General features: G+C 43.5%; 9 protein-coding genes across 9 annotated transcripts; 4 read left to right on the plus strand and 5 right to left on the minus strand.

Annotated features, from left to right (window-relative positions):
* Positions 1–21: 21 nt before the first annotated feature.
* On the plus strand, positions 22–1,500 carry Bfra_007105 (uncharacterized protein; the record flags this gene model as incomplete). The annotated part of the gene is made up of 2 exons (XM_037337479.1): positions 22–376; positions 428–1,500. 2 exons carry the CDS (start codon positions 22–24, stop codon positions 1,498–1,500), a joined length of 1,428 nt encoding a protein of 475 aa, XP_037186859.1.
* Positions 1,501–1,747: 247 nt separating this feature from the next.
* Positions 1,748–3,514, minus strand: Bfra_007104ob (putative heterokaryon incompatibility protein; the record flags this gene model as incomplete). The annotated part of the gene is made up of 1 exon (XM_037337478.1): positions 1,748–3,514. One exon carries the CDS (start codon positions 3,512–3,514, stop codon positions 1,748–1,750), a length of 1,767 nt encoding a protein of 588 aa, XP_037186858.1.
* A 951-nt stretch (positions 3,515–4,465) lies between these two features.
* Positions 4,466–5,621, minus strand: Bfra_007106 (putative short chain dehydrogenase protein; the record flags this gene model as incomplete). The annotated part of the gene is made up of 3 exons (XM_037337480.1): positions 4,466–5,262; positions 5,322–5,419; positions 5,527–5,621. 3 exons carry the CDS (start codon positions 5,619–5,621, stop codon positions 4,466–4,468), a joined length of 990 nt encoding a protein of 329 aa, XP_037186860.1.
* A 1,494-nt stretch (positions 5,622–7,115) lies between these two features.
* Positions 7,116–7,960, minus strand: Bfra_007107 (putative glucose 1-dehydrogenase protein; the record flags this gene model as incomplete). Its single annotated transcript, XM_037337481.1, has 2 exons — positions 7,116–7,307; positions 7,367–7,960. 2 exons carry the CDS (start codon positions 7,958–7,960, stop codon positions 7,116–7,118), a joined length of 786 nt encoding a protein of 261 aa, XP_037186861.1.
* A 1,227-nt stretch (positions 7,961–9,187) lies between these two features.
* Positions 9,188–10,956, plus strand: Bfra_007108 (putative mfs sp sugar:h+ symporter protein; the record flags this gene model as incomplete). The annotated part of the gene is made up of 5 exons (XM_037337482.1): positions 9,188–9,313; positions 9,364–9,506; positions 9,559–10,370; positions 10,417–10,772; positions 10,825–10,956. 5 exons carry the CDS (start codon positions 9,188–9,190, stop codon positions 10,954–10,956), a joined length of 1,569 nt encoding a protein of 522 aa, XP_037186862.1.
* Positions 10,957–12,769: 1,813 nt separating this feature from the next.
* Positions 12,770–14,171, plus strand: Bfra_007109 (uncharacterized protein; the record flags this gene model as incomplete). Its single annotated transcript, XM_037337483.1, has 6 exons — positions 12,770–12,925; positions 12,979–13,178; positions 13,236–13,399; positions 13,456–13,573; positions 13,625–13,692; positions 13,759–14,171. The coding sequence occupies 6 exons, from the start codon at positions 12,770–12,772 to the stop codon at positions 14,169–14,171; spliced, it is 1,119 nt and encodes a 372-aa protein (XP_037186863.1).
* A 975-nt stretch (positions 14,172–15,146) lies between these two features.
* Positions 15,147–19,868, minus strand: Bfra_007110 (putative transcription factor cys6 protein; the record flags this gene model as incomplete). The annotated part of the gene is made up of 11 exons (XM_037337484.1): positions 15,147–15,238; positions 15,314–15,354; positions 15,406–16,241; positions 16,292–16,429; positions 16,490–16,694; positions 17,489–17,774; positions 17,841–18,165; positions 18,228–18,616; positions 18,663–18,774; positions 18,823–19,535; positions 19,829–19,868. 11 exons carry the CDS (start codon positions 19,866–19,868, stop codon positions 15,147–15,149), a joined length of 3,177 nt encoding a protein of 1,058 aa, XP_037186864.1.
* Positions 19,869–20,056: 188 nt separating this feature from the next.
* On the minus strand, positions 20,057–20,456 carry Bfra_007111 (uncharacterized protein; the record flags this gene model as incomplete). The annotated part of the gene is made up of 3 exons (XM_037337485.1): positions 20,057–20,266; positions 20,314–20,395; positions 20,422–20,456. The coding sequence occupies 3 exons, from the start codon at positions 20,454–20,456 to the stop codon at positions 20,057–20,059; spliced, it is 327 nt and encodes a 108-aa protein (XP_037186865.1).
* A 1,405-nt stretch (positions 20,457–21,861) lies between these two features.
* Positions 21,862–22,981, plus strand: Bfra_007113 (putative phosphopantetheinyl transferase protein; the record flags this gene model as incomplete). Its single annotated transcript, XM_037337486.1, has 2 exons — positions 21,862–21,978; positions 22,034–22,981. The coding sequence occupies 2 exons, from the start codon at positions 21,862–21,864 to the stop codon at positions 22,979–22,981; spliced, it is 1,065 nt and encodes a 354-aa protein (XP_037186866.1).
* Positions 22,982–23,036: the final 55 nt, after the last annotated feature.

Genomic DNA, 23,036 nt, shown 5'->3' on the forward strand with positions numbered 1-23,036 from the left:
CACCGTGTTCATTCCATTAAGATGGGTTTCATCTTTGGCAAATACATCTTTATTATGATTCATTCATCACTACTCCTTGGTTCTTGTTATGCAGCTCCTGCGGCTGGAATTGATCCATCTCGAGCTTCTATATTGAGCCAGCAAGCATATAATCTATGCCTCTACAGGTCGTCTCTTGGATCTGAACACAAACCTTGTACCGCATTCGGCGTCTCTGGTCTTCCCCCCATTACCACTGTCATAACAAGTCACGAGTCCACAGCAACGTTCATTGCATCATTCCTTACCGAATATGCAGCTCTTACTAGTCCTATTGTTATGAATACCATAGTTGATGGCACTAGCACGCAAGTATCTGTGGGTGAACTAGGTCAAGGTTAGTCTATTCCCGAGAAACTAGAAGCTTTTAGCTGACCATTAAATTCAGTCTGGGCACAGCTTGGAGATGTACGAATTCCTCATCCGACCGAAGCCCCGGAACCTCCCCACGCGAGTGAGAAAGAGGTGAAAAGAGCAGTTGTCAAAACGACCAAGAAAACTACCGCGATCCAACAGCCTACAACAAAAATTGCAACACCAACCACAACCACCCAAGCTCCTCCACAGACCACTACCTCAAAAACTTCATCTGCTATTGTTTTACCGCAAAGTAGTACCACTACTACTTCTGCTGTGATCCCAAGTTCAACATCAAAGACATCTTTGAGTAGCTCTCAATCTACCTCAAGCACACCTAGCGCGGTCTTATCGGTCTCGTCAGTCTTATCTGTATCATCGGATTCCGCTACTAAGCCAGTTGCAACGGGATCTCCCTCCTTAACCACTTCGTCAATAATAAGTTCCTCCGGCTCCTCAACAGGCCCTATCACTGGAACAATCACCGGAAGTAGTGGAAGTATCTCAGGCCCAGTCTCATCTACCCTATCAGGGTCATCTACAACAACATGCATTGCATCCACATACGTCTCTGCTGGCTCCACATACACTGCCAAATGTACCGGCGCCCCGGTCTCCTCGAGCTCAACTTGCACGCCGTCCACTTATGTCACCAGTGGAACCACAATGACAGCATCTTGCAAGCCTACCAGTTCCGCGTGTAGCGCATCGACATATGTATCCAGCGGATCGACTATCACGGGTGGATGTAGCACCACCTCAGCGTGTGTCGCATCCACTAAGATAGTCAGTGGTAAAACGACAGTTGCTTCTTGTACTCAAGCTTCTGTAAGAATTGCTTCATGGACTACAAACAAAGTCGAGCAGAACGGTATAAAAGCTACAGCGTTCAATTCTGTTAAAGCTAGTAGTGTGGCTTCGGGAATTGACGCGCTTCTTTCGCAGTGGAATGAGATGGGCGACAATTCGACAGAAACCAGCGGAATAGCATCGACTTCGGGAAGTATTCCCAAAACAGCACCCGTTAGATTGACGACACTTACTACTTCCAAGGTTCCCTTATCAACTGGTGCGGCCATTAAAAGAAGGGCGCTCTATCTTTAAATGTCAAAATATCAAATGATATTTGTTGAGTTATCAGCTGTAAATTATATTGTATACTAGATTGAGATCGATTTTATTGTGAGAGAATATGTATGTGAAGATGCGTGTCGGCATCATAGCGTGCATTTGATGAGAACCAAGAACTTTTTGATCAGCCTGTGATACGCTTCTGATGTCTGCTTGGTCTTTGACTTAATTCAGCTAGTCACTCGAGGTGATTCCCACATCGAGTAGGTAGTGGATCTTGTCAGTGGAGAATTTCGGTATGATCTTGAGATCCTCCAATACCCGTACTTTTTGAGCAAAACCAACATGCCTTGCCTCCAATATTGAATTTATGTGAATGTGAGTCGATGACATGGCCCTTATAAGCACCTGCTTTGCGCAATGTTTTACAAACAATCGTAGGCAGAGACATTCCAACTTTATGGAGAGCTTTGACAGAAGCCCCATCATAAACTTTTACATTAGGATCTGGTGCGGAAACAATCATGAAAGGAGTCCTTTCGCTAACATCTTGTATACCAAAATCAAGAGCATGAAGCCTATTTAACGGCTGATGATTATCGCTCACTATGATGATATCCGTTGACTTTAAAGTGTTCTTGATACAAGCAAGATAGGCTATCCCATCATTCAGTGAAATCATTTGACTCATCATGAGCCTCATAAAATCACCCCAAATCATTCTTTGATACTCTGTCAGCCTACGGAGAACCATCTCGTGTACTCTTTTGGAGCGAACGGCTTTTTTAGCACGATCGTAATTTGCTTGCAGAACCTGTGCAATGGCTAAACTTTGCTTCCATGAATACCTGCCCCCACCGAATGCTGCAACAAGCCGTAAAGCTAGTTTCCAATGACCACTGGCGAAAAGTATCATTGTTATATCTCGACGGAGACCCCCATTTGAATCTCGATAAACTTTACCCAAGCGCCTTATAATGCGACAGGAACCAGCCCAGCGGCCATGCATGGTTACGCTCGCATCGGAAATGCTAACCTTACCCTCTTTAACATGTACTGTATCGAGTCCAGAATACTGTGAGGCTTTGTGACGCGTCTTGAATGGTGGCATTATACAGTTTGTACTGGTAAATTCAGATATGACAGAAGGAAGAAACATCCAACGATGATGCCCTTGACGTATTGCTTCCTCCCACCAAAGGGCCCAAACATTGTCCTGTCCAGTTACGACTCCTGGGGGTATGACTACCCCCGAAGCTGCCATTGCACCATAAATCTCATCATCTGGAAAAGAAGCCGAGCGATTTCCCAAGAGCTCCATGACACGGGTCTGATCAATTCTCCCAGCTCCAGCATTGACCATACCGGTGTAATAGTCATAGACTTTAGCATATTTCCCACCTATCGCTTCCCCGATATTAAAGACATCACATAAGTCAGGCAGTGCACTGAACATAGCATCGTCTATTCGAAGACATAAATTCTCTTTGCCAACCCAAACAACTTGTCTAGCAAGAATATACTCCTGCAATGTCCAGATTCGATCAGCCCATCGCGTTCTGGTGAAAAACTCAAGGCAATTCATCCCCTCAATGATTTTTTGTCGTCCATCTCCATGTGCCCAGTACTCCGACATGAACTCTGCATATTCTTCTTCCCTAGAAATTGCTATAGCTTCACCTAGGTCCCTGGTGAGTCGATCCAAATAATTTTGCGTCATCCAACGCGGGAAATCACAAGTTGTGACGATCACTACCACTTGCGCATTTCCATATATGTCACCCATCAGAGGTATTTGAAGTTTCTTGTCTTCTTCGTCATTTTGATCGATACATATTGTATCGATCCAGCAATATTTTATGTTAGGAAAGAGTGTACGGACGGAAGTCTCGATCATGGTTCCACCAAGCGTGTTTTTGTATATAGTGTGGATTGCAAACATGTTATCGGACCATGCATGAGAAGCTGCAAGATATGATGGCATGGCATTAATGGCGTAGGGTTCAAGTGCTCCGGAATCCATATTGATTAACTTAGTTCGCGTCATGTTTGTACTTTTTCGTTGTCTTTCATCGCGTCGTACCTAATACGTATCTTGGTGGAAGCTGGTACCTCCAGGAAGCTTCTCAATCAGATTCCCAATTCATTGCAATTGAGATTAAAGCTAGAGATGAATGTTAAGACAGCAGATATCGAAGGAGCCACTGTCCTGTTGGGGCATGTGCAGTGGTGGTCGAGGAGCCTCGTACGTCGGGATCTAAAAAGCTTCGGTTTGTTCGAGATCCTGTAACATAAGCTTATTATAGCATAGGAAGATAGATTGTTAACTGCTATTTGTGAAGGGAAACACTTCGGAGTTCTATCATTGCTACAAATCGTAGGCGATAGTATCAAGTTTCAGTTCGTCGATGTCCGACTGAATTGGTAGTTATCAATAGTCCGTGCACGAAATTGACTGTTACTCGGACAAACCAATGTGGAAAAAAATTATTTCACAACACAACAATGATTCAAAAGCTTAATTAATTATTAATTTTCCAACATTTATCTATCAGGATTTGAAGGGTAGCATTGATGTGAGTTGATTCCTTACTAAATTTCGGAGAAGGAATCTGATGAACTTGATTTTGTCTCTTTATTTCGTCCACACTGAGCGTACTTTGTACGACGCCACATGCCTCGACAACAGAGCATAAACATCGACACACTCATCAAGCTGCACTTAATTCTCATTGGAGCTCGGAATATCTCAACATATCACGAGTTACCAGGCGGAAGCCAATGTGTTGAACGACTGCGGAACGATCAAATGACCTGGACGGTCGTTTTGTTTACGTAGGCATCGTGCTGGAGCATCGCGGATCCTCTTTGACAAGCATGCTCGTATCATCAGCCCTCGGTACTGAACTTGCCACTTGAATACATATGCCCGCTTCTGTCACACATAATTGTACGGAAAACATTTATAGCGTCTAAATTTCCTCCTACCCACTAGCGCTTACATGCTGAAAGATAGTCCACCATTAGCACTTATCAAACTTCCCGTCATCCACGATGAATCTGGATCGCAAATAATGGCAATAATGCCCGCAATCTCATGATCATAAGCTGCTCTTCCACCCAATCGATTGCCTAATTCTCTGACTTCGGGACTGTCGGTTTCTCTGACTGGGGCCAATGGCGTCAATGGATTCCACAAAGCCAGGCCCTGTTTAACTTCCTCAGAAGCAGACAAATACATGTCAGTCATAACAGGCCCAGGATTGATAGCATTAACTGTTGCCCTTTCCGCCAATTCTCTAGCCCACACACGAGTCATTGCCTCCATCGCCGCTTTCGTGCCTGAGTACAATGTTGTGTTCGGCGTCCCAATCTTGGAATTGATACTAGACATCATCACAATACGACCAGAACGATCGGTGGGTAGGAAGGGCTTGCAAGCTGCTGTCAACAGCGTAGGACCCAATACATTGACAGCGTAGATATGCTGAAATTCTTTTTCGATAACACTCTCAAGGGGACCGACATATAAAACTGCGGCATTGTGTACCAGTATGTCGACTTGTAGAGCGCCAGTATTGGAGTTTTTGAAATTCTCTTTCGCAGCAGCGATAATCTGTTCGCAGCCAGCAGATGTACTAATGTCTGCACGCACGGTTATCGCTTTTATACAATGCTTCGATTCGAGTTCTGCTTTAAGAGTAGCTGCGGCATCATCAGAGCTCGTAGTAGCATAGTTGATAACAATATTGCAGCCTTTGCTTGCCAGCTTTCTAACTATTCCAGCCCCAATACCTAAGCTTTGATGAGCATCACGAGTGTGTAATTGTTAGGAATTTAGGGCAAGAGCTTACTTCTGGCTGACCCAGTGACAATAGCCAATTTACCTTCATGGATCCGAGGTTCTGCAGCCTGTGACGGCAGTTGTGTCTCTGACATATTTTTGGCTGAGCTGATGTGATGAGACCCCGAGTTCTAGCTGGAATTTTCGATAATTTCTATTGAATCTTGGATATGGATCAATTACATAGTAATCAAACTTGTGATGACAGACCTGACCTTCCCAACCTCCTACTACCCCTGGTACGAGATTCAGCTTTTCCTCCACCATCGTATGCTATAAATGCATTGTACATGGGGCAACATTTCTCCATGGAACTGGGAAACTGGCAATCGACCACAAATCTTGCATGTCTCTAATGTAGTCTGAATAGTAGGCGCAAGTTCCATGTTCTGGAAAGGAATATGCATTAGATTGCAAATTCCGGTAAAGATTCGCCTGATGCCAGTCGTCAAGACGCTTTTCTTCAAATACCCCGTTTACTCAATGCTCCATCTCATCTAACGAGCCAACGCATATTTGGTAAACGAGTGTAATTATTACTTACTTCGTAGACTCAAGTGGGTACAGGAATTGATTCCGGATTTCCCAAATAGCGGGGCAAGTACTTCTTCCTGAAGTTAGCCGTTTCCTGTACCGAGCAAGGGCATATGGGTCCCCCCATCTATATCTTGCGGTAAGCTTTGATGCAGATATTCATGGATTGGGATTAGTATATTCTTTAGTCATTGAGCTTCGCAACTATTGCACCTATCGCACGTGGCTCTGAGGATCAATTCGCTCACTCCAGCTCAGCTGTTTCCCCATTCTAGACAGTGATCGAACTGCAAAGGAATGACTCAAGACTGCCGTAGAAATCAACACATTAGGACTAGTACTAAGCTTATTTCAGTCCCTGACTTTTCCCGAAGCTGCAGCAAAAGTGGATATTACAAGTATTCGCGTGAGAATGATATCAAATTCTTCACCCCGGGAATAGGAAATGAGAATAAATCTTATTGAAATGGGGAATCATTGGTGCAACTCCTTGCATGTGAATTTAGACGGTACTGAGTTTTTTATGTAACATTGTGGGGAACGTAATCAAGGTGAAAAGGCTGCCAAGAAACTGATCTTAACCCCTGGCAAAAACTTTCTCAGGAGTAAGCCTCGACTTTCAATGGAAACATCCAATTATCATTAGCAAAAAAAAACTATGCCAAGAAACTATCAACGCGGAATTGATAGCTTCCTGCATTCCTCATGACTGGAATTGGACTTTCTTGCCGACATAGGAGCTATCGGAGCAATCATCACCGGCTCGTTATTTTACATCGCCTACCGCGGTTTGAACAAGATGTATGGTCATTACTCTAAGACACCCTTTCTCGTGGCAAACAGGGTGGTCTGATAGTCCTATGGGCTAACGTCTTTAAAGAGATACGAGCCTAGCTTCTAGCTCCAAGACTCAACTAGCACCTTATGTAGGGACGAACTCTATGCTAATGTACTCCAGCTTTGTTTCTTTCTCTTGGGTTCTGGCAGAGTGGATCTATGTGCTCAGCTTTACAGCCACGTGAATTTCAGTCTTTGAGTTGAGATCTTTCTGGGCTCTCATGTGAAATACTAACACAAAACGTGGCAAGATGTCAGATGACGATGAGATGGACAATTAACGATTATTTGCAAACCAGTCAAAGTTTACGAGGTCGAAACAAGGTACTGAGCGGTATCACTATCGAGAGAATGCGAGTAGTTTTGGCAAGCGAATATGCCCTTATAATCATTTTCTGTTCTTTCAGTTGATACAAGCAACCAATACCCTAGATTACTTCGCTAAATATCCTCCATCTACGGGTAAACAAACACCAGTGACATATGAGGAATTTTCTGACGAGAGCCACAACGAGGCTTGTGCGACTTCATGAGCCATTCCGAAGCGATGCAAGTTACTGACTGTTGGGGCAAACTCTTCCATGGTAGTTCCCATAATCTCCAATGCTGCGGCTGACATATCACTCTGCTTTTGGGTTAGTTTCGTTGGAATGCTATATTATTGCAAAATAGTGGTAAACTCACAAAGATAGCACCCGGTGCAACGGCATTCACTCGGATCCCCTTTGGCCCTCCCTCCACAGAGGCATGTTTAGTTAAACCAATGATGGCATGTTTTGTTGCCGTATAAGCAGGCATGTTTGGTTGTGGCCTAAAGGCGTTGATAGATGCAATATTGACAATAGAGCTTTTAGTGCCCTGTTTTGCCATCTGTTGCATTTCATACTTGCAACATAGTGCTGTTCCAGTAAGGTTGATTCCCACGAGAGTATTCCAGTAATCCTCATCAAAATCGATAAGCTGTGTCTTGTCCGGCGTGAGAGCCGCGTTGTTGACAGCTACATCGAGCTTGCCGAATTTCTCGACTGTTACCGCGATGAGTTTTTGAACGTCCGCCGACTTGGAGATGTCGCATCGCACAAATATGATCTCCCCAAACTGCGACAACTCTTTCTCAGTTGCTTGACCCTCGACTTCTTTCACATCGGCAATAACCACTTGAGCACCAGCTCGTAGAAAGACTGATGCTGTAGCCTTTCCCATGCCTTGTGAACCGCCGGTTATGATCGCAACCTTGCCTTTTAGAACAGGGTAGACGGCAGCCTCTGGAACTTCCATTTTGTGGGTGGTGTGAATTAAAATGTATAAAGTACGGTGACTGACTCGAGTCGGAGTGAAAGTGTATTATTTTTTATAGCGAATTTGGCCAGAGCAACAGTAGTATGATATAGGAGATATTACTGCTGTAGGTTTATGGCCAACCAAGTGGATTTAATGGACTTCGTAAATCACGTTGGAATTGCAAGTAAGACAATATAACACATCAAGCGAGTTATGAAGCCTCCGAACGTGTGGAGAGTCAGATGATTGGTGGTGGCGCTGGTTGCTGAAGCTCTGACATCTTTATCCACTGCGGGTACTAATTTAGCGGTGTACATTTGATTGATCACAATCCCCACCTTATCAGTCTTGATTTTATGCCGGCAAACCTGTAGGCTACGACCCACACCACTCCTTACAGTTTAAAAATGACTGTCACTTCTGAATCTGCAACAGAGCTTTTGTGGCATATTGAAACCGAGCTTTACTTTCAAGCGAAAGAAAATCTACAGTCACATATGCTTTAGTCAATCCTTGTCACTTCTTATCTACACGTTCGCCAAGAAAATTTGACGGCGGGGCAAGGAATGAAGCTAATTCTGCAGGTTCTGGGGTAGGCCGAGCGCCTGGATTTTCAATGCTAAGCTGGTGGCATGTCAGGACGATCTGTGAAAATGACGGTAGACTTTGATGTGGCGACTTCATACTTCCAATAACCGCAATTCAGTAGTGCTGCTATGCTGTAGCTAAATGGCGCTTGACGAAGTTCGTCAGAAGTCTGTCTATGGAAAAGTTTTCCGACGCCTATGCAGTATGTCTAACACCAGGTTGAAGACTAATAAGATGGGTCTGGCAAATATCAATCAATGGCAACCTATGACCCTTGCAAAATGTGGTGTAAATGGTTCGACCTAGCCTCAAGTTTACCTCGCGGAGACTGATTTGATACTTACCGCGAATCCCTAGTCAAAATTCGGAGAAATAAACTTTGGGAGTCAGCAAAGATTCGCAAGTAGCGTCGGCGAGTGCTGTATTTGGTATTTGTCGGGTGGATAATCCCTGATCCCACGAGGTGTATTAGCTATGAATTTATCCAGTCATCTGGAAGTCAATTGATTTATTATAAGCTTGCTCGCACCTGGCTTGAGTTTCGTTATTATTTCAGACGAGACTTTGACCGTACTTACGAGCAGTCATTTTTCTTTTTGATTGTTGCCCCAAGCAATTTATCATACGATTTTCAATATGGAAAAAATAGAGGTCAAGGCACCTGTGCCACAGACTGAAGAGAAGCAATCATCGGAGAGAGGTAACTCCAGCCAGGGAGATGGAGTTGAAATCCCAAGACATACTAGTTTTGTCAACGTTATGGTTTGGAACAATGCTTCTTCTGGAAAGTGGCGATTACTGATGATTTCCAGGTCCTGGTGACGGCTTGTCTTGGTGGCTTTCTCTATGGTTTCGCTGCCAACGCGATTTCTGGCACAGTTGCTCAGCCGACATTCATTGCCAAATTTTTGACCAACTCTCAGGCTTTACAGCTCACAGATGCAATGCTTGGAGGGTAAGTGAAGCAACTGCCTTTGTCTTGTACTCCGCTAATCAACTCCAAATAGATTTCTAGGTGGTGCTATGGTTGGCTCTCTCCTACAAGCCCCAATATCCAACAAGTTTGGGCGACGTATTGCCAATGCAGTGGCCGCGGGTATTGTGATTTTCGCTGCTGCTATTTCAGCTGGAGCAGTCAACGTTGCTATGTTTATTGCAGGTCGTGTTCTTACCGGTGTCGGTGCAGGCATGGTTCTCGCCAACTCTCCAGTTTACATGAGTGAAGTTGCTCCTCCTCACAACCGCGGCATGCTTGTTGGACTTCAAGGTGTTGGTATCGTTACCGCGTATATAATGGCTGCAGTTTGCGCCTTGGGATTTAATTTTGTCGAAGCCGAATATCAATGGAGATTGGTCTTCATTGTACTCTGTGGAGTTGCTTGTCTTCTCCTAGTGTCTCTCTGGTATCTGCCCGAATCCCCAAGATGGTTGATGGAGAAAGGAAGAGATGCAGAGGCCAAGCAAGTTTTGGAATACTTGCACAAGACCAAAGAAGACCCTTATAACACTTTAGCCCGTGCTGAAGCTGTTCAGATCAGGGCTCAAGTCGATACCGAGAGATCTCTACCAAAAGGCTTCATCTATATTTTCTCCACCCCGCATCTCAGAAAACGCGCCTTTATTTCGATCATTCTCTGGACTATGGGTCAAGGTACTGGTATCACTGCAATTGCAAATCTCATCCCCACGTTTATGGCAGGTCTCGGTTTTGGTACTGTTGTTCAATTAGGGCTCGGTATTGTCTGGTCGGTTTGCGCTGTTATTGGATGCGGTATCAACGTTGTTCTTTTGGACCGTATTGGAAGGCGAAAGCTTTTGAGTGAGTGACCTCGAACCTTTTGATGGACCCTGCTAACCTTACCTAGTCATTGGTGGTTTCGGAATGGCTGCTATTCTTAGTACAATGGCTGCATTGGTCAAGTACTATCTCGGTACACCTGCAGGCCCTGGTGTCAGAGCGCTTGTTGCTCTTTATTTCATTATGGGTGCCTTCTTCACTTCGACGATCGAATGTACTTCCTACGTTTACGGCTCTGAAATCTGGCCAACCCATCTCCGCAGTGAAGGATCCACCATTACATATTTGAGTTTCTTCGGAAATGCTATCGCGTATAGTGCTCCCGTCTCTGTTGGCTTAAACAACATCGGATGGAAGTTCTATATGATTCTCATTTGCGTGACTGTTGTCACTACCATTATGATTGTCATCTGGTTTCCAGAGGTAATAATTCCATCTACAACTTTACATATTCCCTTTACTAATGACTTTACAGACGATGGGTTTGACATTGGAGGAGATCAACGTTACGTTTGGTGAAAAGGTCGAGTTGGAGCTCAAGGATGCTCTGTACAACGAGACTGAATCGACAACATCAGATCCTTCCAAGAAAGAATCTGCTGCATAAAGCTTCATCCAGTAAACCTCATAATGTTCGAGGAATACTCTTCATGAGGACATGACCAACTTCATTGCCTAGTGCATGACTTTTTTGACGAAAACAAAAATAATGAAAACAATTTTAATGACTTAGTAGTAATTATATAAACATCTATAACTCGCGTTCCTCTTGCGGATTTGTCTTTTTCTTTGATGCGATCTATGAAAATTTGTGCAATTGTTTTGCAGATAGTGCGGGCATGATTTCCTCTTTTTAAACACCTCGAGTAGGTAACCGAAGCTTCTAAGCTTTGAACGCAGCAACGCGCCCTACATTAAAAGCTCTTATCAAAGTTTAGAAACCTAGTTGTAAATCTGGTCCACCTTTCGCCGTTACAGAATTATGGATATCCAAACTCAATGTTATCATTTTCCAAGAATAGGCGAGGTGAGGATTCTTTTAATTTTCGAAAAAAAAAAAGGCTCTAATCGTCCTCACCTAGGTAGCTATCTGTTTACATGTTGAAAGGAGAGATATGAGTATCAAATGATTCTGGCTTCGTGGGCCATCTATCTGCAAATCCGGGGCCTCCAGGAAGCTACTAGGATGCAGGATGAAAATTTCTGTCAATGTCGAACCGTAATTCTAGTGTCCGCTGCCAATTTATTGCATTTTATTCACTAGTATCCACATAACTTTTGCTACTACCGACAGGGAGGCGGGCACGTGGGGCCGACTGAGCTGCCGTGGCCCACTTCCAGGCTCAATTCCCCCTGCCTGTATCAATGATTATCCGAGCAACGCATCTGCACGACGTACGACCTGAATTATGAAATTTTTACTTCCTTTCATCTCAAAGTCTTTTTTTCACCGATGATGACAGAAACAAAACAATTCATTTCGAACGTCAATAGTGAAAAAGATTAGAGCAGCAAAACTACGCTAATTTCACCATAATTATGTATGTTATTGCAGCTCCTAAGTTTCACTAGTCGCATTTATGATTCAGTCAGAGGCGTTTTGTTGTTGAAGATCCGCAGATCTCTACTCCCAGTCACAATGGCCACGAATAGGGTCTTCCAAGCGAGGCCGCGCCATCATCTCGATTGCAAAAAAAGCAAATCGATACGTACAAATGATTTAACAAGCTTAATCCCCATCCCTAAATAGTCTTAGGCCGCCAGGTACCATGCCTAGTCATTGGGTGGATATCTGTAGTGGGTCTTCTTATTGTCTAGTTCAGGATATAACTCGCTTCTTAAAGTTTGCCCAATAGATGGATTGAATAAAACACACGAAATGGTCGACGATCTCAATTATACTCCTCGACTCCTGGGCGTTTCACTCAATATGTCTGGTGCAACTCCATGTAGTCGCATCATGCAACATCAATAATAGTTCCACAGATGATAGAGGATCTTCAATATTATCCCAATTCAATGGAGCAATTACAGGATGTCGCCCATGATATTCTCACAAGTCCTGTGTCCGTTTTCCCCGGAGTGCTTAGCCAAGTACTGTAGTTTTGAAAGTTGCTGAAGTAAATTTGCTAGAATTCACAATTTCTCTTTTTGATGATGATAGTTCCAGTTTGCTTTTGCTGCAAAGGTAATCTCCCAGGGGCTGTAACGTCTGGAAAAGTAAATTCAATGCTGGCTTGAGCCATCCCAGCTTGTCTTGGACATGGCATCATATATACACAGGAGCCATTATAATTCTCCCAAGACCATCAAGTACGTCCTCTTTTCTTTACTAATAGTGGTGGGTCCCAAACGGTGAAGAAACGACTGTGTGCATAGCAGCCTACCAAAGTACAACCACAGAACTCTTGATCTTCACAATGGCAGTTCCGCTCACAGAGAAAGGCCAGCAATTGCTCGGCGTCCTGTGGATGGAAGTCGTCCTTTCGTTTTGCTTTATTAGTCTCCGGTTGTATACGCGCAAATTCGTTGGTGGTGCGCCAGGTGTAGACGATTATCTTTTGATACTTAGCTGGGTAAGCTACAGAATGGAGGACTTCTATATTGCGAGACTAATGATTTCGTCTAGGCTTTAATGACAGCTTTCGCGGCATGTATTTCACGCTCAGTATCATATGGCATGGGAACACACGCGTCAGCATTGACTATTGCGGATAACTCTCATGGTATATTATGGCTTTTGATAGGCCAGTTCATCATTGCAGTCGCTATGGGAATAAGCAAGTGTGCTGTAGCGGTCTTTTTACTACGAATCGTCAACCAAACTTGGTGAGTTGCACCCGTTTACGATGAATCAACACAGAATGAAGACTGACTGAGCATTAGGCATAAAATATTGCTCTACTTTTGGATCCTGACTATCCTGGTATTGAGTTTCCTGCTGGCTATCGCTGTGTTTGCGCAATGTACTCCGGTTCAGTCTATCTGGGATCCCACAGTTGAGGGTACCTGCACGCTAAGTTTGACTGTCATTGCAAAAGTTATGTGCTGTAGGTTTTTTGTCAACATCTATTATATCAGTATAAAAGCTAACAATTCCTGCAAGCTTGGTCTGCAGCAATGGACTTCTTCCTTGCGGGGTTTCCTTGGGTCGTCATCTGGGGTCTCAATATGAAACAAAAAGAAAAGATCACCATTTGTGTTTCTTTGAGTCTGGGTGTTATGTGAGTTTTGGTCAAAGTTTCATCACAACATCTGAATTAACCTTCAATTAGTGCTGGTGTATGTGGTGTAGTCCGCACTACAACATTGGATGCTCTTTTGGAGACTGATGACTATCTATGTAAGTATCCTCTTCCATGTTCCGACCTAGATGTACTCTATCTATCGATGCTAATTTTCTCTGCAGATGCTGTTAGTGATTCCGTCATGTGGACCATGTCCGAGCTTTGTGTCACCGTTATCTGCGTCACCATTCCTGCCCTTCGACCCCTCTATAACAGGATTACAGGAGGCAGTTCGACAGGCGGACCTTATCAAAACTACGACTTCGACAATCAGAAGTCTGGCGCTGGCGCTGGCACTGGCACTGGCGCTGGCGAATATAATCTGAAATCTTTGAAACGAGGCAACAAGGAGGCAACTAATTACGACGTCGAAGTAACTCGAGGAGGCATGGATAATGATACTGATAGCGATACTTGCATTCTCGCACCACCAACAGCAGATGATCTGAAAGACGGTGGAATTCAGCGCCACCGTGAGGTTACGGTTACTTATGAAGATGGGATGAGTGCGACTAGCAGTAAGCAACATGTTTAGACGAGCAATTGGATAGTTACTGCTTTGGATTGATATTGTTTGGACATGGGAAAGATACCAATTTGTGATTAGTACGGTCGAGTTTAAGGACGACTTTTGATTCTCGGATGGGAATGGTCTGCTGCATATCAGCTATGATAGATTCTGTAAGCTTTTGGTATTTATGATGGGGTTTGTAAAAGTATTGGAAGGGGCTCAAGGCCAATTGTCTTCCATCAATTTGTATAGAACCTTCAAAGCCAGATGAAATTCACCTCAATTTCCGAAATTAGGAAGTTTTAGAGAGTATCCACTTTTCAACCAATAATATGTTCCCTGGAAGTACTCGAAAGTGTATGTAAAGGCATGTCCGCCACATCTACTGAAAACAACACAAGCGCGCTCAACGATTTTTCAGCTGCGAACTTTCAATCACTCCTCACCACAGCTTGTGGCTATTTATCTTTCAGAAATAGCATCAAATGTGACACAACTCAACGACGATCTTTTTCCAAGGTACTTAAATATCGATCCAAGGTAAATCAAGTTTTTGAGAAGCGATTGTGCTCGACATAATAGTGAGATAAAGATCACCGCTGTACAAGTATTTACATGTATGTTGGTAAAAGCTCTTATGCAATACTAATGCAAGTCAACTTGCTTCGAGACTATGGGCTTTTTGTAGCTCTAGACTATCAAACTTCAGGAACGCCTCTCGTCAGACCATCGCAAAGCGTCTAAGCGAACATTGGATAGGATCGACATTGCGCGATAATCTAGACTTATTGCAACGTGAAACCAATACAATCGATTCATCAAAATATAAAAATTTGCGAGAGTATCGGCTAAGACCGATGTTGATGGAATAAAATCGTTTTAAATGCCAGATAATGTTTCGAAGACTAATGCTCTATCACCCGCATTATCCAAACAATAGGCATTGTATTCTAGTCTAGTCAAATATGTATTATTCCTTTTTACGATCTTGAGAAGGGTTCAAAGTTTGCTAATAGTGCTTGAGTATCTCTTCAGATCTTTAACTTCTTCTTTGATCGCGAGCTCGCTCATAATTTCCTCACTCCCACCCCCTGCAAATATTAGCATGATTACCACCCAAAAAGAAATAACAAGTCTGATGTTCTGGCCAGACAATCAGTACTTACCAACTGCCATAACTCTCACATCCCTTGAGATGGCCTCGATTCTATAGACACTATCAGTAGGCCATTACCCTTGCGTATTTGAGCCAACCTACCTTCCGCCTTTCCCACCTCGAGCATAGCCCAATCCACCCATGATTTGTTGAGCCTCCCTTACACATTTCTCGAGACACCTCGTACTTACAACTTTCAACATAGCCGTCATACCTCCAATCCTCACATCGTCCTCTCCGCCATTTTTTCTACACAATTCAATCAACCAAGTCAGCTGCTCTAGGAATGCTTGCGCAGGCTCGATCATCCTTCCCATTTTCACGAATTTCGCTCGAATCACCGGGTTCTCAATCAATTTCTTTCCGAATGTCTCACGCGTACAAGCATGTTTCCATGCATCTTCGGCACACACTCTACTCAATCGAATGGCCGACGAGGCAATGCTTTTGCGCTCAGCATTGAAATTGGACATGATGACTTCAAATCCGCGATTTTCTTTGTTTAAAAGGTTTTCGATAGGAACTTCAACATCATCAAAAATAATAAATGTGCTGCCGGATGCTCCAACTCCCGAATTGTGCATCGTTCTTCGAGATACCCCGTCAGCTTTCAACGGGATAATAAGGAGCGATATACCAGTTGCTCCCACGCCTCCAGTACGAACTGCCGTGGTGACATAATCCGCCCAAATAGCGTTTGTGATCCATTTCTTTGAGCCATTGACGATATAATGTTTGCCACGCCTTACAGCAGTAGTTTTGATATTTGCTACATCGGAGCCAGCATCGGGTTCAGTGATGCCAAGACAAAATCTTATGCTGCCATTTGCAACACCAGGTAAAAATTTAGCTTTTTGCTCTTCCGTCCCAAAATTGACTATTGGGGGTACTCCAATCCCATTGCCTCCGCCAAGACCCCATAGTACGCCAGTATATGCCTAGATCGCGTCAGTGTGAAGACAGCTCAGAAACCGAAGCGCGATCTTACGACACGCGACAACTCATCCGTAACAATCAAAGTGTGCCACGAGTCCCACTCTTGAGGCTTAATATCTCCCGGTAACTTTGCATCCGACAGTCCCGTGCTTAAAGCTAGATATCCTAATTCCGCATGTCGTCGCCATGCCTGCTTGATTCGTTAGTGGAATTCTAAAGTCACGGGGGCAGCACGTGCCGAGTCTGGTACTTTGCCTGCCGATTCCCAATCGAAGGCATACGGCAAGATTTCTTCATCGACATATTTGCGCACCGCAGCGCGAAGCTTGCGATGCGAACTGGTATAATGAGGTGATACGTTTCGAGAATACCACAGTGGCTCGGCATATGGAGTTGGACAGCCAAATGGCTCGTGTGCGCTGTCTTCAGATGGTGACGAGGGGCCTTTTACAGTTCTGGATGGATTAGACATTGTATGGATTTATCAGCAGCGCTGAGTAAGATATACCATGTAGTTGAGAAGATGAATATGGTTCTTCTGACACAGAGGAAGTGCTAATATTCGATATAATGAGACTTATTTTTGAACCTCGGCATGTCTGTCATGATCTGCATGATGACCCGTGAATTGTACATAAACCTTGTAAATCTTAAAATATCACATTGTGCTTTTGACAAAACGATTTGTCTTCACCAATTATCAATGTCAATACTGTGCGACTGAACACGGTCTATATGACGGATTCCCTCTTTAACTCTGGAAGCATCGTCAATCCTAGGCCGGATAAGCTTATTCGCCCGAAGAGGTTCACATTCGATCAGTTCTCTGTTTTGCTTCGGGTATGATGACAATTCTAGGTGCACCTCGAAATCTTAGATTATAACATCACGTAGCAAATAGATGTATAAAACAAATGACAAAAAGGAGATCTGGATGACTATTGGTTTAGAATGCGGCTGCATCAACCATCAATCCCTGAATGATGCTGCCTGAAAAGCAAATACCATTATCCTAAATCATCCCAAGTATCTCACGTAATTCTAAACTGCGCCGTATATCCCTAGTACTTGTACAGTCGTAACGTCATCATCTTATCCTTTTTGATGTCAATCATTCATTACCTTGTATGAATCCATCCAGCGAATCAACAAGTAAACGCCTCCCCAAATATAACCCAATTCCCCAAATCTCTTAAAGTGCTTTACAAGTTCTTCCTGGATCTATTCTCCCGAGCCCCTCATAATCTACCCCGTCAATAGATCTCTCAATCTACCCACTTGCTCTTTCAAGAACCCTTGGTTCCAGGTCGAAGCTTTTAAATGGCCGCTTCTTTTAAACGCTATCAGATCTCTCCTCAATTTCTTGGATAGTTGTATTAAATCCTCACTTCCTCCCAGTAGGTCTCTGTTGCATTTGTCTTCAAAATTCATGAGTAATGGGAATGATGATCTAAATAGGGCGGTGAAAACGCTTATGAGGAGGTTAAGAATATGTTTTTGACGAGATGCAGCCGTTGATGATGTTCCCAAAGATCCTATGAACCATTAGTACCACTTTAAGCAGAATATATTGAGAAATTATATCATGAAAGGAAACGCACGAGAACTGTTCTGCTCACTCAAACTTATGACATGGCTCGCTTTCAAACTTTGCAATCGGGTAAGCAACCAAAGTACTAGTGCCACAGGAACAACCGCATCCTTCGGTAATTGTCCAGAGGTTTTGAAGACTAGACGTTGAAGCTCATCATAAACAAGCTTTTCGGTGTGGCGGAGAATATTAAAGAGTTTTGTCTCGAGCTGTGCTCGTAGTACAGGATATCGAGCAGCTTCATCTTGCTGGCTTGTAGGCGTTGTAATTCTCAATCCTTTGCAGAGAATGTAGCTAAATGCTATGAGCTTTGTTGTATTCTCCACTAGATCTGCCTTCTCTTATTTTAGTGACATGGGGAATAAATAGATGCATTGAATTAGATTACTAAACTTACATGAGGCAGCTTTTCCTTGACATATACAACCCCGAACAGAAAAGATGTGGAATTAACGTTATCGATTTTGTTCCCATCAGTGTAATTCATGACCCATTTTTCAAGCTCTTGAGATGAGAAAAGTCTCTGATTGAGAACAGTTATGATATTTGAATGATCCGGACTACGATAATGTGGGCGTGAAACTCCAGAGTTAAGTCTAGTCATTCGACGAACTTCTTTGAGTAAATTCTCAGCCAAGAACGACGATTGTATCTCGACAACTTCGAGATACAAAGGGAAAGAGGCAGGTCCCTTTCCGTCAATCTTGATGGTTTTCTGTTGACCTTCTACGTTTGGAAATTCAACATCGAAATCTGTTATCAGTGGGAGTAATTTGCTAGAGTAGACTGTGAGGTCAGTATCTTGGGCCTTTCAAGAAAGTAGAATACTCACATTCACTTATTGAGAGTTCAACGAATGGCGACTCTCTTGTACATAAAGATGCCGCAAACTCTAAACTACCAGCACGTCGAATGCATAACATGCAAGGCTCATTTGTCCCGCACTACGCTTGTCAGTTGCAAGACCCAACACAGCGTTTAGACCAACTTACAGTTCGTTTTCTGAATTTACATTGAATGCAAGCACCAACACTTCTCACCGCTTCCACTTTCTTCTTTCCTTGTGGTGTAAAGGCACTCCGAGCTTTGCGTTTCGGTTGCTGATTCATATTGACCTCGAAAACCGAGCTCAAAGATTCTTGTGATGCTATGGGTTGCGATCCTGCCCAGGAAATTGATGGCGTTCTTAAATCTAGCTTGAACACATTTGATTGTGGTATATTTGGTGCTCGTGCCTTTTCGTTTTGAGAAGGTCTGCGTTTCTTGCGGGGATACTCTATATTATCATTGTTGTTATTTTCATGATACGTCTCTTCAATTGGGTATTGATTCAGCGGATCTTCTGAGACGTCACGATACTCTGTGGTCATTTGTCCGTAAATTCCACCGAGTGATCTGGGCAAAAGCTGCTCTTGGCCGTTGGTCCTAGTACTGGTGGGCCCAGAGCTAGGTGGCAAACGTTCAATTGATTCGTAAGTTGATGTGCTACCGGCAAATTCATGCTGAGATGGATAGGGTTGTTCTCCAAGCATTTGAGGAATCAAGAACATCTCAGAACCGAGGTAGAAGTCCGCAGATGAGACATGATTGAAGTCTAGAGACTCATTGATATCATTTTGATAGTCATCAAAACTCGAAGAATAGAACTCGTTGCTCATATCATCGTAATACGATGATGATCTACTGGAAGCCGCCATAGCATCAACTATCACACCAGCTGTTAGCAGCAGACTCCAATAGAATACAATGAGAATAACACAAACCACCATGCACTGGATATCATCACCGTACCACAGTGGGAATTCGAGGGAAGCGAGAATTGTAAGAGAAGTTAAGACGCGATGGGCATTCGTATGATGTGTCAAATAGTCCTATGCACAGGTAGGAAGCTTCTGTGCATAGAAGAAATCATATATGAGAACATTTGGTGAAATCTGATATACAGACAGCCATTGTAGGCCCCCACCATTGATGCTTTATATCTTGGGTTACATTTACCTACATGAAAGCCATATGGAAATATTTCTTGTTCCTGCATTGGACGTTACAATGACGAGAAAGAACAAGGTACCATCTGACTTTCATGACGACAACGAGGTAGTGGCATATAGAAGGTTTCTGGAATATGGCTTGCCTAACGTAACCATAACTACCCTGTTTGGCACATGGCCCATTTCCTATTATGGAACACCGCAACCTCTATCGAGGTTTTTTATCCTTGAAGACTCATGGTTTTACGAATTGTGCCTCAGCCTCGCGTGGAAACTTTTGTTTGGGGGCTGAAAATGTAAGCATGCCGTACGGAGTAAGCTGCATAAATACTTGCATACACGTTCTTCGCGAAGCTTTTTGGTGGTAGAACAATCTCAATCTGGCAAGTGATCGTGGCATTTCCAAAAATATAAGGGTTCTACTTTGTCCGTTTGGATTCTTGTGCTTTTAGAGTCCGTTTATCGTTATCGTGACATGTAGATGAAACACACCGTTATTACTGTGGTGAGTCGTTTCAAGGAATTAAAAGCACTTATTTTCTGTATGCAGTCTTGTTCTTGGCTATCTTCATTGCTTCGTTAATTTTATCCAATCCATACTTGCCAATTGTTTTTATACCTGCACCATTATCCATTTTTAGATTCCCCTTTTCAATCATTTCGACCAACCTTACCACTTCTTCTCAGTCATACATAATTCCCCTGAGTTCGCACAATTTTCATCATGAGTGAAATGTAACCGACTTCGATGTTGCCAAATATGCCACCCAAAGATACCGCTTTGTCAAAAGGTTTCAGTGCGGTCATCCACGCTATAATATGAGTCAATCCGGTAGCTGCGTTCGGCGAAGATCGATATTTGAGTTGGCGCTGTTAGCGTTACTTGGAACTGAACATATTCGCTGTGTATATTTTTATTGTTTGCCAATTGAGACGACTATTTCGAGTTTTTTGGTAGCGCCATAGACCTCTCCCTGGGGCTGTGAGAATGTCTTCACTTCTACCACCAGCAACAATCATAGTACCCATCACCAATGCTGCCATCACAACACCTCCACGAAAGCTACCAGTCGCCGGAACTGTTTCCACGGTCTCGCCAGGAGGACGATTGAGATCTCACGTAGTATTGTGGGCAGTACCAAATATGAAGAAAGTGTGCAATCAAATATGAAAAGTATGTATGAGAGAATGAAGGCGCGAACGATTCCAACCATTATCAAACCCGGCCCCGCTATAATAATGAGAACAGTCTCCAAACATAGTGGCTCTCCATCTGATCCAAGTATAGGGATTTTTTGGCTCGCCGTTTTGGAGTGAAAGATTATGCTCCCCAGAACGTAGGGGTGCAAATAATCAATCAAAGATGGAACAAATTATTATGGTTGCTGAATTTGTCGATACCTACCGGCAACTACTTAAAGAATCGCTAAGTGGTTTCAAGCGGCTTTAACAAGATCTTGTAACCTCATCATGGAGAGTTGGACATTATCTGCAAAGTTTAAGATACTGGCTTGAACTTGGCCCGGGTGCTGGCTTTCTTAATAGGAAAGAAATGGCTGGATATTTGGGCCAGTAAAGGTTCGTGGTCCGGTAACGGCTACAACTTTGAAATGTTCCAATGCTATCTTGACATCATAAGGTTGGGTCAGATATAATCTTCCACTAATGAATTTACTGGCCACACACACTTATGCGTCATACTGTTGAGGAAGTTGCGATCGACTTCGCGAGATATATGAAGGTTGATATAATATAACAATGTATGATTATTAATAGACGAAATTCATCTGCATATACATAGACGGCGCGAACAGTATAAGGTGATGTAAGAGTATATGAACACCTTTGAAGAGAAAGGAAGGGCAGCTTTGCCTGGTTGTGAGGACAAAAGTGCGTTCACTGGTGGTTGCGCCATTTCGCTTACATAATCGATTTCTTATCCAACTGGTGAACAAACTGATGTGTCAATCGTCGATAATTCTCCAACCGGCTTCAATCCTTCAAGTTTATTTCTGCAACAAGCCTCAAAATCTCAGTGCAATGAAATCCCCGGGCTCAGAGCCATACATTGTACAATGGCTGCTCGATACAAGACTCCTGTGGCCTGTTCACCGCAAAGATAAGCCCAGAGAGGAGGTCGCAGAACTGAGGACTGCTGTGTGTATAAAGTCTACTAGCTGCTCTACTTGTCTGAATTGACAGATGATGTTAGGCTTTTCGTGCTCTGGCTCTCCTCTCTGAATCCGAGCAACAATCAGTCCTTAAATATTATCACGTCAAAGATGCAAAAATGAGCTTAGCATCCCATCTCCTCAAGCACCTTGTTATTGCAAAATATTGCAATGTACCTTGGTCGAAGACTACAATTTCGCGCGAATCGAATGGAAAGCCTTGTTATATTTCAGCCGCAGATCAACCTCGAATCGAATTCAATGTAAGTCATCAGGCCGGACTTGTAACATTAATAGCTGTGATTGGGGGCGATGGAACAATAAATGTGGGAACGGATATCGTGTGCGCCAACGAACGACTGTCGCATGACTATAAATATATAGACAAGAGTGGGTTCTTTGAATGGATTGATATGCACGAGGAAGTGTTCGCAGATTCGGAGGTAAATCATATGAAGCTTTCAGCACTTGGACTCGACGAAGTTGCTCCCGGTAAAAAGCTTCATGGGTATGGCAACGACGCGCTCTCTAGATGCCAATGGAGAAATAGACAATTGGATTTGATCATTACAGATAGTGAGGGAAAGGCTGAACAATTAAGGATTGACAGTAACAAGGTCATCGATGCGAAGATCAGACGGTTCTATGCCATGTGGTGTTTGCGAGAGACCTATGTCAAAATGACTGGAGAAGCTTTGCTTGCGCCATGGCTTAAAGACTTGGAGATTTGCGATGCTCGGAGTCCAACTGCGTCTGAGGTACAAGATCTGAATTCTCTCGAAAGGGGAGAAACAATTGGCAACTATCGTATTGTATTCAAGGACCGCGAAGTTACAAACGTACACATGGAATTGGCTGCGTTAGGTTCGCATTATATGGTGGGTGGTGCTGTTAGGGTGACCGAGAACGACCAGAAGTTAGGGTTGGGCCCATGGAAAGAGCTTGATCTTGAGAAAGATGTCCTAGAGATTGCGGAGTCTAAGTCCTGAACAGTCTTGACCATCCTCTTATACCCCGACATCTTGATTTGGACCACACCATCAA

Source organism: Botrytis fragariae (assembly GCF_013461495.1).
Source record: "Botrytis fragariae strain BVB16 chromosome Unknown tig00000795, whole genome shotgun sequence".
In the NCBI taxonomy this organism is placed as follows: Eukaryota; Fungi; Ascomycota; class Leotiomycetes; order Helotiales; family Sclerotiniaceae; genus Botrytis; species Botrytis fragariae.